At 43.4% G+C, this 17,051-nt stretch overlaps 1 protein-coding gene across 2 annotated transcripts in view; it reads left to right on the top strand.

Annotated features, from left to right (window-relative positions):
- Drep2 (DNA fragmentation factor-related protein 2) overlaps nucleotides 1-17,051 on the top strand; it is an 874,423-nt gene that overhangs the window by 483,873 nt on the left and 373,499 nt on the right. For both annotated transcript variants that reach the window (XM_067139749.2, XM_067139748.2), the window contains one exon: nucleotides 15,682-15,781. In XM_067139749.2, the coding sequence (XP_066995850.1) occupies nucleotides 15,682-15,781 (100 nt within the window). The remainder of the gene's footprint in view (nucleotides 1-15,681; nucleotides 15,782-17,051) is intronic.

Raw genomic sequence — 17,051 nt, 5'->3', positions numbered from 1 at the left:
CTGGTCGAGACATTTCACATAACGTCGTTGGTCGAAGTTCAGCGCCGTGTTCTCTCTTAGATATTCTACACTTTTACAACCTATAATGAACATTATTATAAGTTACTGTACGTTACTGCTCCTTTTTTACTTTTTTCATAATTAGTATATCAAATACAATGTTGAGACGTTATTGAAAATACTCCTAACTCACATGTATAACATAACACTGAATGTTTGGCACAACTTGAAACTTAAACATGTTTGTTATAAAACAGCTTTGGTCAAAATAAACAAATAGAAAAGAAACGGAACCGACATCTTATTAGGATACGAAGACAGAAATGTCAGTAAAGAATGTTGAAATACCAACAGCACAATCAAACAGTGATTATATTTAAGATAGAAGCTACTGAGTCCTGTACTTAATCTTCTTATTTGTCACTCATTAGCCGACTCGATGCCAAACCATTCGTCAGTTATCAGACATCATCTGTATTCCACGACATAAACTAAACGAAACCCCATGGCACAACAGCCCCGAAGGGCCATGGCCTACCAAGCAACCGCTGATCAGCCCGAAGGCCTGCAGATTACGAGGTGCCGTGTAATCAGCACGACGGATCCTGTCGGAGCTCCTCAATTGTAATTGTCATCATGTAGGCTGAGAGGACCTCGAACCAGCCCCCAGATACAAGTAGAAATTTCCGACCTTGCCGGGAATCGAACCCGGGGCCTCCGGGCATGAGGCAGGCACGCTACCCCTACTCCGCGGGGCCGGGCATTACACGACATGACTGAAAAATGCTTAAAATTTCAATAAAGAATAATTCACAGGCTGTTCCGCATACGAATCCTCTGATTTGTCATACATCATCGGATCATCATCATGCGTCTCTTCAAACAGCCAGTTTCTAACCTTCTCGTCTCGCACCATCATTCATCACCAAATTTTCAAGAATGAACAGCAAAACACAAAATCACGGACATGTAAAACTATAGTAACACCGCAGGTCAAGTGTAAGCGTAGCACTCTTACATGGTGCACTGTTGACGGAAACAATATCTTGCTGCTACCGAAGTCAACAGTGCCACACAACAATGCCATTTTTCAACTCCTGAAACCCTAACAGTCAGCTACTTGATGTTTCAAAAGTTTACCTGCATTTAATGTCATACTATGGAGAATAATATCAAAATGTGAGAGCTGCACTCACCCCTCGACCAACTAAAGGTTCATTCAGAATATACGTAACATCCTCTGCCAACACCACATCTCAAAGTTGTAGATTTGATTTTTTCCATTAGCTTTCACAATTCACAGCTGTACAAACATGCTGAGAACACTAGTGATTCAAGCAAACGCGTCATCGTTCCTTTTGGTATTGCCCGGTTCTCCCAAATCTTAGTGAGTTTAACAATTGCAGCTCGACATAGGACAGTACGCCATCTTATCTCTTTTCCACAGTTTTCCAGTAAACGAATATTAAAACACAGGATACCATATGAGCCTGGCTGAGTGGCTCAGACGGTTGAGGCGCTGGCCTTCTGACCCCAACTTGGCAGGGTCGATCCTCGCTCAGTCCAGTGGTATTTGAAGGTGCTCAAATATGTCACCCTCGTGATGGTAGTTTTACTGGCACATAAAAGAACTCCTGTGGGACTAAATTCCGGCACCTTAGCGTCTCCGAGAACCGTAAAAGGAGTTAGTGGGACGTAAAAAAATTATTAATACATCATGAAAGATTAAGTATTGAAACACTTGGAATATAAACATATGATACTGAAGTGATGAAACCGAGCTCGATAGCTGCAATCGCTTAAGTGCGGCCAATATCCAGCAATCGGGAGATAGTGGGTTCGAGCCCTACTGTCGGCAGCCCTGAAGATGGTTTTCCGTGGTTTCCCATTTTCACACCAGGCAAATGCCGGAGCTGTACCTTAATTAAGGCCACGGCCGCTTCCTTCCACTTCCTAGGCCTTTCCTCTCCCATCGTCGCCAAAAGACATATCTGTGTCGGTGCGACGTAAAGCAAATAGCAAAAAAAGAAAGTGATGAAAATCCTCACGACATCGGCTTTGATGTGACGTAGTAAGGAAAGATCTTCATTGGGGTAATAACATAAATATGATTGTAAATAAAGGGTACATATCTCTGCACATGGTTATGAGGTTATTTAGGGGTTGTAGTAGGGATGTAAAGGAGATGGCATATAAATCTCTGGTAAGACCCCAACTAGAGTATGGTTCCAGTGTATGCGACCCTCACCAGGATTAATTGATTCAAGAACTGGAAAAAATTAAAAAAAAAGCAGTTCAATTTGTTCTGGGCGATTTCCGACAAAAGAGTTGCGTAACAAAAATGTTGCAAAGTTTGGGCTGGGAAGACTTGGGAGAAAGGAGACGAGCTTCTCGACTAAGTAGTATTTTCCAAGCTGACCGCGGAGAGATGGCGTGGTATGACATCAGTAGACGAACAAGTTTGAGTGGTGTCTTTAAAAGTAGGAAAGATCACAATATGAAGATAATTTCTTTGCAATCATTTAAGAAAAGGCTAGGAAAACAACAGATACGGAATCTGCCACCTGGGCGATTGCCCTAAATGCAAATCAGTAGTGTTTGATTGATTGATTGATTGATTGATTGATTGATTGATTGATTGATTCAGAGTGCTAAGGGAACATTCCTTGGTATATAGGATGCAGAGATCTATTACTTGTATTTAGACCTTTGTCTACCACTTGGTTTAATTTCCTGATATGGGCTTTGGGATGAGGTGGGATGAAATGTTATGGCGTGTTTTTTTACGGCCGGATGCCCTTGAGGACGCTGACCTGAGTTGAGGAGCTAAATAAAATGAATGATGGTAAATGAAATTGGTTAAGGAGGTGCAAGGAATCGACTGTGGCCTATGAATAGAAACTGTCCCAGTATCTGCCTGGAAGTGAAAATGGGAAACCATACAGAGATCTATTACTTAAATAATATTATTATTGTTTTTATATGTCCGGCTCCTTGGCTTCGGTTCGAAAGGTTCCTGGTTCGATTTTCCACCGGGTTGGGAATTGGTTAATTCCTCTATTTCGGGGGCTGGGTGTCAGTGAAAGATCATGGAATACAAATATTATTATTTATTAAGCTCCCGGTTTCAGACCTCGACTGAAAATGACCGTAAACTGGTCCTGGGCTGGAATTGGGCCTCGTAAGTCAAAATAAACTAATGTGGCCACTGTACCCATAATATAATAAACACATAGAGATTAAATAAAACATTTATTCTAATTAAACATCAACAAAAATATTGTCATTGGGAAGATTGAGAACAACATAGAGAACTTGACTCACATCAAACTTTTGCATACACACAGTCTTAATCAAGACCGACTGTCTACTCCAAAAGCATCTCATTCTTATACAATCACATTAAATTCGTCTCCTTTGAATTTTATTGCACAACCAAATAATGGTCTTGTCCCAAAAAGAGAGAAAACATAAATCGTTCCATTTGGAGCACTTCCTTTACATCATGTAAAGTTAAAACATATTCATTCCCCACACTTTCAAGAAAAAATTGTTATCAGTGTATCTCCGACCTCATGGAATAGTAAAAAATCGTGGAAGAAGCAGGGAGATGAAATAAAGCAGACGCCGAACAGCAGAGAAAATGTAGTTACCTGCATCAACGAAACGGTTGCCATAGAACCCTAAAAATATACACAAAGAATGGGACTCAAAGACTATTTCATTAAAAGAAAGACACATGGAAAGGCGAAATGCGCTGACAATAAAAGAAAGTAACGCATAATAAAACAGAAAATGCAGTCTACGATACACGTCCCATTAAAACTTCATTCACACAGTCACACCCATCCAGATATCCAAATACCAAACCAAGACCGAAAACATCAATCTGGTGCCTGCATCCACCTACCTTCACCGATCATAGTAACAAAGGCACCAGTTCAAACGCTCGAAAGTTTAGAGAGAACCTTTAATAATGCACGGTTTGCCACCACATTCGCTCCAGTTATTTACAGTATCTCGCCATCACCGATAACCTCTACAAACGCATTCCCATACAGTACAAATCAAACTTTCAACGTACATGAACTGCGATCAGCAGACAACAAACATATGTCAATATCAAAACATCTCGGGGTCGGTGGATGCAGAGTTGGTGTCGGCCCACAAGTGGCCACGGCTGCTCTCTGACCCGCCAATAGAACAGAGGAGGGGCTCTACGCCTCTGCATTTGGGAGACGGGACAGGGTTGGACCTCACGGCTGGCCCCAACCGTCGGCTGTCCTGAGAACGGTTTTCCGTGGTTTCCCATTCTCCTGCACTAAGGCGAATGTCGGGACAGTGCCTAGTATAGGCCACGGCCGGCAACCCCCTCACCTTCTCCGAGCATCTCATTCACAGTAACAAATCTCGCGGCCTCAGAGATAGCGTTAGCGTCTTAGAGGCCCGCCTTCCCCTTCAGGGGAGGAATGAAAACATTTTAGCAGTAGTAATAGTAAACATCTCGGCATGAGCACTTTCCATCTTCCTAACGGTAAGTCATTCTTCGGTCTCAAAACACAAGTACACAAGACATCCACTTTACCACACATACAGGGCAAAAGGGCGTATATCGAGACTTACTCACATGTAAAGTAACGAAGCAAATCATATGTGCTTAAGGAGGAGAACATATAAAGCTCGAGCCTTCAGGAAAGTATAGACGTAAATTAAAATCTCACTAATAATTATGCCAACGTTTCAGGTTAAAAGCAACAGAATAGAATACGAAACCGGCAGTTCTAAAGATTTACAGCTTGAGTTTCTTGAAGTTGTAAATGAATAATAAATCACTTGAGTAAGCGGGATTTTACCATAGCATCTTTAAAACGTTTATAATACGTTGTAGATCAGGAAAGCCGCGTCAGTGCAGACCGGCTTCATTTTCGAACACACTAGAAGAGAATGGTGAGATCATGGAGCAGAAAAGGTCCAATCTCAAGTAAACGAAACACGTTTATGGCTGACGTAATCAGAGTACGCCATTTCTCGGCGTTGGGACAAGTTGACAAGTTGAGATAAAGATTCACTCAGCGAGTCCAAGGCAGCCATATTCGATGGGTACAGCTGTTTGTTAACAATATGAATTCATCATAAGTTACAATCTCGTTTGAAAACCACAAAGTGTGGCTCAATACAGATCTTCATTTACATTCAAGACATCGCACTACCAACCAGCACGGAAACATGCAAATAGTGGATACATCTCCCCACATAGGATTAGCGTCGGGAAGGGTATCCGGCTGTAAAATTGGGCTGTATCTATAGAAAGTCCGACCCCAGGTAGTTGAGAAAGAAAGAAGGAGATTATTTTTTATTTTTTTTGCTATGGGCTTTACGTCGCACCGACACAGATAGGTCTTATGGCGACGATGGGATAGGAAAGGCCTAGGAGTTGGAAGGAAGCGGCCTTAATTAAGGTACAGCCCCAGAATTTGCCTGGTGTGAAAATGGGAAACCACGGAAAACCATTTTCAGGGCTGCCGATAGTGGGATTCGAACCTACTATCTCCCGGATGCAAGCTCACAGCCGCGCGCCTCTACGCGCACGGCCAACTCGCCCGGTGAAGGAGATTATTGTTCCAACGTCTCGCTAGATACTTTTACGGTTTTCGGAGAGAGCGAAGTCTCGGGATTCTGTTCTGTTGGAGTTCCTTCACGTGCCAGTAAGTCTACCAGAACGAGGCAGACGTATTTCATTTCCAACAAGTACCACTGGCCTCAAGTGGAGCCAAATCTACAAACTTCATAACAGAAGGCCGGTGCTATATCATCTGAGCTACTCAGACTGCCTGTTATTATTCAAATTGCTCATTTTCCAATGTTATCAGTAGTTCCGCCATTAAGATATTTCTCACAATTGAACAGGGTATACCGGGCGAGTTGGCCGTGCGGTTAGGAGCGCGGAGCTGTGAGCTCGCATCCTGGAGATAGTGGATTCGAAACCCACTGTCGGCAGCCCTGAAGATGGTTTTCCGTGGTTTCCCACTTTCACACCAGGCAAATTAGTTAAGGCCAAGGCCGCTTCCTTCCCATTCCTAGGCCTTTCCTATCCCATCGTCCCCGTAAGACCTATCTGTGTCGGTGCGACTGAAGCCCAATAGAAAGAAATGAACTGGGCATTTTTTTAAATATTTTGAAAAATAGTTCTTAAACATATAATTTTGAAGTCAACAAAACAATACCAATCAATACGAATTGGATTTTTCGAATTAAAAAATCATGCCCACTTTAATTTATATTATGGTCACAATATCGGAAGTGCGGTAATTCTATAATGATTCTAACGCAAAACAGAGTTCTGTAGGTGAAGGGAGAGTCACATTTCGACGTTTCGTTCTCGCTAACAAGTCGCATCATCGTATTCAGCTACAGCCCTCCGTCTAGAATACAATATTTGTATTATTTTATATTTCTCAGACGAGCCAGAATATGAACTCAGATCCTCCAAATAAGAGGCAGAAACACGACCCCTTCGTTAGGGTCTTTCAAGAAACAGGACAAACTAATTCAGGACAAACTAATTGAACTTGTTACGATCTCCGCTACCGCTACGTATACATCCTACCTTCGCATGCTGGTTTTCGCCGATCACGCCACTACTGCTTCATTCACTCTTCTGCTATGCTCACCTGTCGCCTGCCTACTCTGTTCATCACGTGATCCTGACGTCATCTTCTTCTCCACGCACCGCCTCCTCCACCTGTGTGTGTGCTTGCGCTAACCTCTATTGGACACGTGATTATGACGTTTCTGGAATATGCTGTTTTTCAACTTCTCTATTCTTCTCGATGTTTCTGTACGATTATATAATCTCGCTCCACCGCTCAAAATATTGAGTCTGGCTTCGTTACGGAGTGGTGGAAGCAGCCATACTACTGCTACGTTCGATATTGTCATTTACCATCTGGACTGTTATTTTCTTCAGGTTATCCGGTGAGCAAGTTTTATCATAATGTTATTTGGATATTAAATTCTTCATGGGGCTATCTGCCCCACTTGAACTTTACTTTGGCCAGCTTATTACGGCATCAAATATATATATGCAAGACATTATTTCGACTAAAACCTTTCAAACACGAACTGTACTACGGACAATGGAATTTTGAAATCACAATATCTATTTCCTTGGACCATCGTTACCTTTTGGTATAATGTTTATTTAACACATTCTGCAGCGTAACTTCACCCGGCGAAGAGAATCCCTTTCCCCGTTCAATCCCTACTTCATTTTTATCCTTTTTCCTTCTTTTCACTTTTTCTTTCAGGTTGCTTCCTCTATATCGACTTACACTATTCTTCATTGTACCCTTTATACTTATTCATACGGTTTTGATGTTTTATATTGTAAATGTGGCGCATTTTCCTTGTCTTTCAAGGTTTCCTCTATATATTTCAGTCTAGCAAACTCTTGTCTGCGATTTACTAAACTTGTTGAAAATGTTTACTATTTTTATTATCTGTTAAATACATATCCTGTTTGCTTTGTTAAATTCGAGATTTTCTTGTTCCTGTCACCTTCTTTTGGCCCTATTCCTTCTCACTGAGCAAATTCTGCTGTAAATTATTATTCTTATTATTATGATTATTATATCGTGCTGCTTCTTCTACCACGTATATGTTTGAGCTATCAACTGATATTGTATGCTATTTTATCTTTGCTTCGTATGTACCTACGACGATAGCTGAGGGTATCTGTATTATTCCTGAACACCCTCACTACCACTATATTGATAATCGGGCCCCTCAGAACAGTAAGATAACAAAGCAATCTCACCTCAGTATGATAGCAAATTTCTTCTCTCACCTCAAACTGAACTCTTAATTTTTAAAAGGGATTAAACCATGTAATAAAAATGAGTTATACACATTTCCCTGATTTACGCCTCTAGATACAGCGTTTTGTTTGAAAATATTAAAAATCGGTACAACCTTACCCTCATTCTGCTAGATTCCATTTCCTCTTTGTTTTGAAAAGAACTCAGGTCAATGACACACTTTTCGAAACAAACATATACCAGTTTCCTCTGGTGATGAACACAGAAATTAAGTATCCCATGGTAACTAGAACAAATAACTGGTAGTTATTTTGAACTTACTTTGAGAAATAGTTGATGTTCATTTTGTATTTGTGATTATACCACAGCCTGCAGTGCTTTGATGTGAAACTCGTTTTGTTATGTCTTCTTATCTTTTTCTTTTTACAATTGGCTTTACGTCGCACCGATACAGATAGATCTTATGGCGACGATGGGATAAGAAAGGGCTAGGAGTGGAAAGGAAGCAACGGTGGCCATTATTAAGGCAAAGCCCCCGCATTTGCCTGATGTAAACATGGGAAACCATGCAAAACCATCTTCGGGGTTGCCGGCAGTGGGGTTCGAACCCACTGTCTCCCGAATGTAAACTTACACCTGCGTGCCTGTAACCGCAAGGCCAACTCACTCGGCGATGATAAAATATGATTTTGTTTCATTTGGTGGAAGGAAACGTGGCTTATGTCGAAGAAAATCTCATAAACCGTTCAATAACGCGTCCAATGTTTCATAGTGAACCACATATCATAAATTACTTATTCGGTGTGATGAAAAATGAATTACGTCGTGTGGATAGTATTTGCGGTCCTTAACGTTATAATAAGCCAGTTGCTGGTGCACGTTCCCTTCGGTATATTCACATCAACCTTACCCACTTCCAACTTTTACATAGATTATACGAAATGGTAGCCTAAATTCTATAAAATAATCATACAATTTCCTTTCAATCGTGGGGAACTGGGAGTTCGTAAACAACTGAGAATGTCACTTCAAATCTCCAACTATCGTACGTACGCTTGAATACGACAGCACACTGCCAGGTATTGTAATAACATGTGACTTCACCGACTCCGTGCAAAATCTAGTCTATTTCTGTAGCAGGTAGAACATCCTCATTACCGTACGAAACTCCTACGGTGATGGACCACTAGCCGTAATCATTGTAAAGAAGATTCAAGATATGGAACACCTTCAGTATATACCTTTGCGTGCATAAAATTTGGCCCATATCCACAGATCGCAAAAGTGTATTGTTTTCTTCCGTAAGGATCCTGCATTTACCTAACTAACACCTGACTCCACCCAGCCACTACTGCTGTTCTCTACGACTGGTTTGATGTCCTATCAGAGAAACAAATATGACCTAATGAATGATGTTACGTTCGGTTTAAAATGGAAAGTGGATGAGAAATAGCCTCCCTTAATGAAACTTGCTATGATTGGAGTGAATGCGGGGAAGTGGGCTAGTCCAATATATGATCAAAGGCTAGACTTTGTACTGTAGAGGGAGGTATAAGTGTTACCTTCCTCTCATCTTTTAGTGGGAGGTAAGTATCTTGTGAAAAATGTTGCTGGATAGGAGGTAGACACTGGAGAAGGCAGGGCTCTCACACATTTCATCATCTTCTTCTCCTTCTTCTTAATCCGTTTACCCTCAGACTTATCGAGGGATCCCACGTCTACCGCCTCAAGGGCAGTGCCCTGGAGCGTGAGACTTTGGGTCGGGGATACAACTGGGGAGGAGGACCTGTACAACCCCCAGGCGGCCTCACCTGCTATGCTGAACAGGGGCCTTGTAGGGGAACGGGAAGATTGCAAGGGATAGACAAGGAAGAGAAAAGAAGCGGCCGTGGCGTTAAGATATGTACCATCCCGGTATTTACCTGGAGAAGTGGAAAACCGCGGAAAACCACTTCGAGGATGGCTGAGATGGGAATCGAACCCCCTCTACTCAGTTGACCTCCCGAGACTGAGCGGACCCCGTCCCAGCTCTCGTATCACATTTCAAATTTCGTGGCAGAGCCGGGAATCTAACCCGGGCCTCTGGCGGTGGCAGCTAATCACACTAACCACTACACCACAGTGGCGAACGAGACATTTTCTTCACCAATCTCAATCACTGTTCCCAGATGGGCCATATGTTTTGCTCGCAAGTGTTTATATATAGATACATTGCTAACGTTGAAAAATCCGCAGATCCCGATGCATGCGAAACATTTAGACATTTTTACAACTTTCTTTTTTCAATTTTGTTTTTACGTCGTACTGACCGGATCCGCGGTGCAGGGGTAGCGTGCCTGACTCTTAATCTGAGGCCTGGGTTCGATTTCCGGCCAGGTCAGGGATTTTTACCTGAATCGGAGGGCTAGTTTGAGGTCCACTCGGCCTACGTGATGACAATTGAGGAGCTGTCCGACGGTGAGGAGGCGGTCCCGGTCTAGGAAGCCCAGAATAACGGCCGATAGGATTCGTCATGCTGATCACATGACACCTCGTAATCTGCAGGCCTTCGGGCTGAGCAGCTGTCGATTGGTAGACCATGACCCCTCGGAGTTCTTATGCCGTGTTTTTTTTACGTCGCACTGACACCGATGGAATAGAAGAGGGTAAGAAAGTGGATGTGGCCTTGCAACCCCAGCATTTTCCTGGTGTGAAAATGCGAAACCGCAGAAAACCATTTTTAGAGCTGCCGGCAGTGGGATACGAGCCCACTATCTCGGAATGCAAGCTGATAGCTTTTTACCCAAACCGCGCGGCTATTTGCTCAGTCCTTTGTATTAACAGAGAATTTGTTAATGTTATTGCACACATGCGCCGGCTCCGCGGTGTAGGGGTAGCGTGGCTGCCTCTTACCCGGAGGCCCCGTGTTCGATTCTTACCTGGAACTGAGGGCTGGTTCGAGGTCCCCTCATTCTACGTGATTACAATTGAGGAGCTATCTGACGGTGGGATGGTGGTCCTGGTCTAGAATACCAAGAATAACGGCCGAGAGGATTCATCTTGCTGACCACACGACACCTCATAATCTGCAGGCCTCTGGACTGAGCAGCGGTCGCTTGGTGGGTCATGGCCCTTCGGGGCTGTTGTGACATTCATTCATTCAATGCAACTGCAAATCTTCCATTCTCCTTAATAGAAATTAATATTTTAAATGGTTATGTAATTCGTAATTCTTTTTATTTCGAAACATGTGTAAGTTATAGAAATATGGTATTATTCTGTTTAAAAACTGAGCTAATTCGAAATCAATGCGCAAGTGTTTGCTTGGTAGGTCTCAAATATGTATTTTGTGATTGTTTGAGCACTTTCTTCTTGAACAGCTTTTTCACATTCCTGAACATGTTAAGACTCACCGTCACTTGGCTTAATAAACTTCTTAATATCAACTAGACTGGGAATTAATAGTTGTCTGAGATGTTTTGTGCACTCGTGGTTCGAATCCTGGCCAAGTAATGTAGGACTTTTTCAAGTAGTCACAATGCTGTGAATCGGATTCCATGTAAAACTGGAGGCGCCGAAACTATCATAACGTATAATGTGTCACATTCACATTGATATTAAGAATTTGTTAATGTATTCACGATATGTTTGGATTGAAACTGTGATAAATGTATTTATATAGGCTACTTATAAGAGATGGAGTCAATTTTAAAAACAACATTGGGTAGTAGCCTCTGTGGTGTAGTGGTTAGCATGATTAGCTGCCACCCCCGGAGGTTCGGGTTCGATTCCCGGCTCTGCCACGAAATTTGAAATGTGATACGAGAGCTGGGACGGGGTCCGCTCAGTCTCGGGAGGTCAACTGAGTAGAGGGGGTTCGATTCCCATCTCAGCCATCCTCGAAGTGGTTTTCCGCGGTTTTCCACTTCTCCAGGTAAATACCGGGATGGTACCTAACTTAAGGCCACGGCCGCTTCCTTCCCTCTTCCTTGCCTATCCCTTCCAATCTTCCCATCCCTACACAAGGCCCCTGTTCAGCATAGCAGGTGAGGCCGCCTTGGCGAGGTACTGGTCATTCTCCCCAGTTGTATCCCCCGACCAAGAATCTGAAGCTCCAGGACACTGCCCTTGAGGCGGTAGAGGTGGGATCCCTCGCTGAGTCCGAGGGAAAAGCCGAACCTGGAGGGTAAACAGATGATGATGATGATGATGATGATGACATTAGGTAGTAAAGTGTATACATATTGCACCCATATCCTGTACAAGGGTACAATATGGAGTAAGTCAGATAAGATGTTATCAATGGGTTCGTAATGTCTTGCAATACTTTTCCAGGGTTCCAATCACATCAGCTAAAATACCATTATACTAACTTTTTTTAAATGGAACTATTCCTACACCTAGCCTTAAAGGCACGGACATTACAAATTCAGCACTGTGATTATTTTGAAGATCGGACAAGTACTTCCAGTGAAAATGGAATGCATTGAAACGTGCTTCATTTGGCGGCCGTGGGCCGCCCTTGTCGAATGAATCACAATCTAGGCGGCCAAGAGGAGGCGTGCTATGTATGGAACATAAGTTCTTGACGTACAGAATTCCCTTATCTTTTCTGACAGCTAGGTACCGGTAATTAGTCTTCTGTGTCCGTACAGGCACTATGATAAACTGTATGAATCAATACCTTTAAAACTGCGACGGGTTTTATTTCCTATCCGAATCTTGTTCTTTCCTGTATTACCGTACTGTAGGTTTTGGAGGCTTACGGAGTTTTCCATTTAACGCTCTTCGTGGCTGTTCATCCTCTTTTGTCCAGTCTTCGAAGGGAAGAACCTATAGTCTACGTGGTTTAGGCGGCAGAGCGCCGGCCTCTCTCACTGAGTTCCGTCATTCAAATCCCGGTCACTCGATTTGTGCTGGCCAAAGCAGAGGCGGTACAGGTTTTTCTCCTGGTACTCCGGTTTTCCCTGTCATCTTTTATTCCATCGACATTCTCTAATATAATGTATTTTCATCTGTCAGTCATTAATCTCTGCCCCAGAGGAGTGAGACAGGCTTCGGTAGCCGGCACAATTTCTATCCTCGCCGCTAGATGGGGCTTCATTAATTCCACTCCTGACTAGGTCGAGTGACAGGAAACAGGCCGAGGATTTTCATTTCGAACGGAAGAGCCTCTTCCTCTTTTCCTTATGATTAATGTTAAAAGTTCCTTCTTTTTCTTTTTTCGTGGTTGCCTAGTTGTACTTGCTCTTAAATAAGAAATCAATGCCGCCACCAGATTTACTTTTAAACACTGTCTAAAGTCAACAATTATCCCTTTACTAAGTAGTTATACTCGTATATGACTTTCACATTCTCTTGACACTTTTCCTACAATTTGATGGGGGCTGCATGAATGATCTGTGTCACGCATGAGGACATGGTTAAGTTTTACGACGAGATATCCTTCCTGCCGTTCATTACCATGTGAGGATAATAATGTTGTCCCTAAGAAGCCGTTGCATCCGCTCTTCCTTCACCTGTTACGTACGACAATGTTAAAGGTATTAAATCATACAATTGATCATGGTGTGCTAATGGGACCAGTAGAGCGAATAGCACCGGGCGAGTTGGCCGTGCGCGTAGAGGCGCGCGGCTGTGAGCTTGCATCCGGGAGATAGTAGGTTCGAGCCCCACTATCGGCAGCCCTGAAGATGGTTTTCCGTGGTTTCCCATTTTCACACCAGGCAAATGCTGGGGCTGTACCTTAATTAAGGCCACGGCCGCTTCCTTCCAACTCCTAGGCCTTTCCTATCCCATCGTCGCCATAAGACCTATCTGTGTCGGTGCGACGTAAAGCCCCTAGCAAAAAAAAAAAAAAAAAAAAAAAAAAAAAAAAAAAAAAAAAAAAACTACGTAACTGCAAGTTTTTGATGGTCTCTGAGCGAATTTCGAAGGGAAGGTAAAGGTTGACAGTTTACCACCTTACGAGTGCTTATATTAGTTTTTTGAGTTTTTGGTTCAGTACCATACAATCAAACTTTCACCAAGGGAGCAATATTACATACGTATTACAATTAAATAGAAGCACGACGTGATTATACAATTAAAAATCATTTAGTACTTGACTACAAGGTGCCTTCATGGCTCAGGCGGCAGCGTGCCGGCCTCTCACCGCTGGGTTCCGTGGTTCAAATCCCGGTCACTCCATGTGAGATTTTTGTTGGACAAACCGGTGGCTGGAAAGGTTTCCTCCGGGTACTCAGGATTTCACTGTCATCTTTCATTCCAGCAATACTCTCCACTATCATCATCTCTCAGTCATTAATCATTGCCCCAGAGGAGTGCGACAGGCTTCGGCAGCCGGCACAATTCCTATCCTCGCCGCTAGATGGGGTCTTCATTCATTCCATTCCTGTCCCGGTGACTGAATGGAAAAGAGGTTAAGGACTTTCATTTTAACTTGACTACACACTAACAGACTAACTACTAAATAATAATTTATAATTTCGTGTGGCTATTTCTAGCCAGTTGCAGCCCTTGTAAGGCAGACCCTCCGATGAGGGTGGGCGGCATCTGCCGTGTGTAGGTAACTGCGTGTTATTGTGGTGGAGGACAGTGTTATGACTACTAAAGAGAATGCCAGACTGACGAATGCGCGCGTTAAGTGGGTGAAATCATACCTCAGTGCCCATGTTCTTGGCAAAAAAAAAAAAAGATAAAACCTCTGCAATTCTTTATCACAACACATGCAAAGTCTCCACTACTTGCTGTGGCACTTTATAAATCGGTTAGCCGAGATGAACGACATTTTGCGCGTATTTCAGCTAATGATTATGTTAATAATTAAGGAAACTAAAGGAAAGAATTAGCTCATAAAACAACAGGACTTGTACAAATTGTTATTTTTTCTTAAATAATTCCTATAATTCGTAGCCTCAGCCGGCTAAAATGGAACAAAATGTAATGTTTTCTCCATGAATTGGGGGGCAACCGCCCCCCCCCCTACTCGATCTATCTATTTGCCGCTACTGATTATGTTCCTTGAGACTGGTCACGCCTCCCAGACACATATGGATATGCAGTCCATCAGAGCAATGTGCATTTTCCTATGCGACAGCGTAGATTGTAGGAGTGAGTACTTTCGTCGCGGAAACATTCACTCCCAGAGTACGCCACGGTACTGTTCATTTTCCTTCATACTCTCGCAAACAAAACTCAACATAACGAAAATCGTTCTGATGGACTGCATGGGAAGCGTGGCCAGTGTTAAGGTAAATAACGGATAGGAAGAACATTGTGACACAAGAGATTTGGTTTCTTCAAAGACGATAGCTTCAAGACTGTGTGTTCCAGTACAGAAAGTTAATAACGTTTATCCTAGCAGAAAGTGAAGACTGTTTTCCGGCATTTTTAGCAATTTATGTGTTACTGTATTTGAGGTGTAGGCTTTAGCTTGTGTGTGGCCAGGCCCCTGCCCTCAGTCCATGGGAAAATATCTGAAAGATGAAGCTGCACGTTTGCATACTGGTAGCATTTATGCCACAGGGTTTTTATTATTAAAACCTACATCTGACACCAAATTATTCGTAGAAACATGTTTGAGACCACCAGACATGATACATGTTGCAGAATTAACTAGATTTGGCTATCAGTTTACATTCGGGTTCAAACCCCCCACTGTCATCAGCCCTGAAGATTGTTTTCCATGATTTCCCCATTTTCATACCAGGAAAATGCTGCGACTGTGCTTTCAAAGGTAGCTTCCTTCCCTCTTCTGTGTCGGTGCAACGCAAAGCAGATTGTAAAAATAAACTGGATTTGGTGACAAAGGCGCTAAGTTGGTCACCCTGATTGTGGTTGATAGATTGAGCTTGACCGTCGGCTTTACGATCGTGTGTTTCAGGAGGCGCGAGCGGCGAAGAGGCCCTTCAAGATATGGGACAGCTGGCGTAATGTGCGCAAGGGGCTGGTAGTGAGCAGTTTCGAAGAGCTCGTGGCTCGAGGTGAGTAACTTCTCTTCATTAGTTTGGATTTTAAAACCTTTCAACACCAAGCTGCTGTGATCGCAGTACCGCGCCATCTCTTAGTGTATCTCATGAAAAGCTTCAGAAGGACGAAAATATGCTTATAATTTACATATTTACGGTTACCTCGTGGAAGGTTTTGTACTGACGGTTCTGGACGGAAGAATTATTAAATTTATTTGATGAAATTTCAAGCCGCCTCTATGGTGTAGCAGTTAGTGAGATTAGCTGCCACCCCCAGAGGCCCGGGTTCGATTCCCGGCTCTGCCATGAAAATTTGAAAAGTGGTACGAGGGCTGGAACGGGGTCCACTCAGCCTCGGGAGGTCAACTGAGTAGAGGTGGGTTTGATTCCCACCTCAGCCACCCTGGAAGTGGTTTTAAGTAGTTTCCCACTTCTCCTCCAGGAAAATGTCGGGATGGTACCTAACTTAAGGCCACGGCCGCTTCCTTCCCTCTTCCTTGGCCACCCCTTCCAATCTTCCCATCCCCCCGCATAGCACGTGAGGCCGCCTGGGCGAGGTACTGGTCATCCTCCCCAGTTGTATCCCCCGACCCAGTGTCTGAAGCTCCAGGACACTACCCTTGAGGCGGTAGAAGTGGGATCCCTCGCTGAGTCCGAGGTAAAAACCGACCCTGGAGGGTAAACAGATAAAGAAGAAGAAGAGAAGAAGAAATTTCAAAATGTTTGCAAGTTCTCATCAGAAAGATTTCATGGGTTTCTCATGTTATCATTAAGAAGGTTGTCCGGCTCAATGGTTAGCGAACTGTCTTTGGTCTAATGGGTCTCGCGTTCGATTCCCGGCTGGGTCAGGGATTTTAACCCTCATTGGTTAATTCCCATGGTTCGGGGACTAGGTGTGTATGTGTGTGTGTCTCGTTTCTAACATTAAATTTTTCAGCATACGTAGGGCGCAATTCTCACAGACGAACTGTTCGTCTATCAGACATCAACTCGAAAGACCTGCACCAGACCTCTCCGGAGGCCACACACTATTAAAATTCATTAAGAGGATTGTGCTAATGGAAGTGTATTAGTGAATATACAGTCCGACTCGTTGGCTCAATGGTCAGCGCACTGGCCTTCGGTCCAGAGGGTCCCGGGTTCGATTCCCGGCCTGGTCGGGGATTTTAACCTTAATTGGTTAATTCCAATGGCCCGGGAGCTGGGTGTTTGTGCTGTCCCCAACATTCCTGCAACTCACACACCACACATAACACTATCTTCCACCACAATAACACGCAGTTAC

The sequence above is a fragment of the Anabrus simplex genome, chromosome 2, assembly GCF_040414725.1.
Source record: "Anabrus simplex isolate iqAnaSimp1 chromosome 2, ASM4041472v1, whole genome shotgun sequence".
Taxonomy (NCBI): Eukaryota; Metazoa; Arthropoda; class Insecta; order Orthoptera; family Tettigoniidae; genus Anabrus; species Anabrus simplex.
Note: the sequence above shows the minus strand (reverse complement) of the source record. Positions and strands in the feature narration are given on the sequence as shown.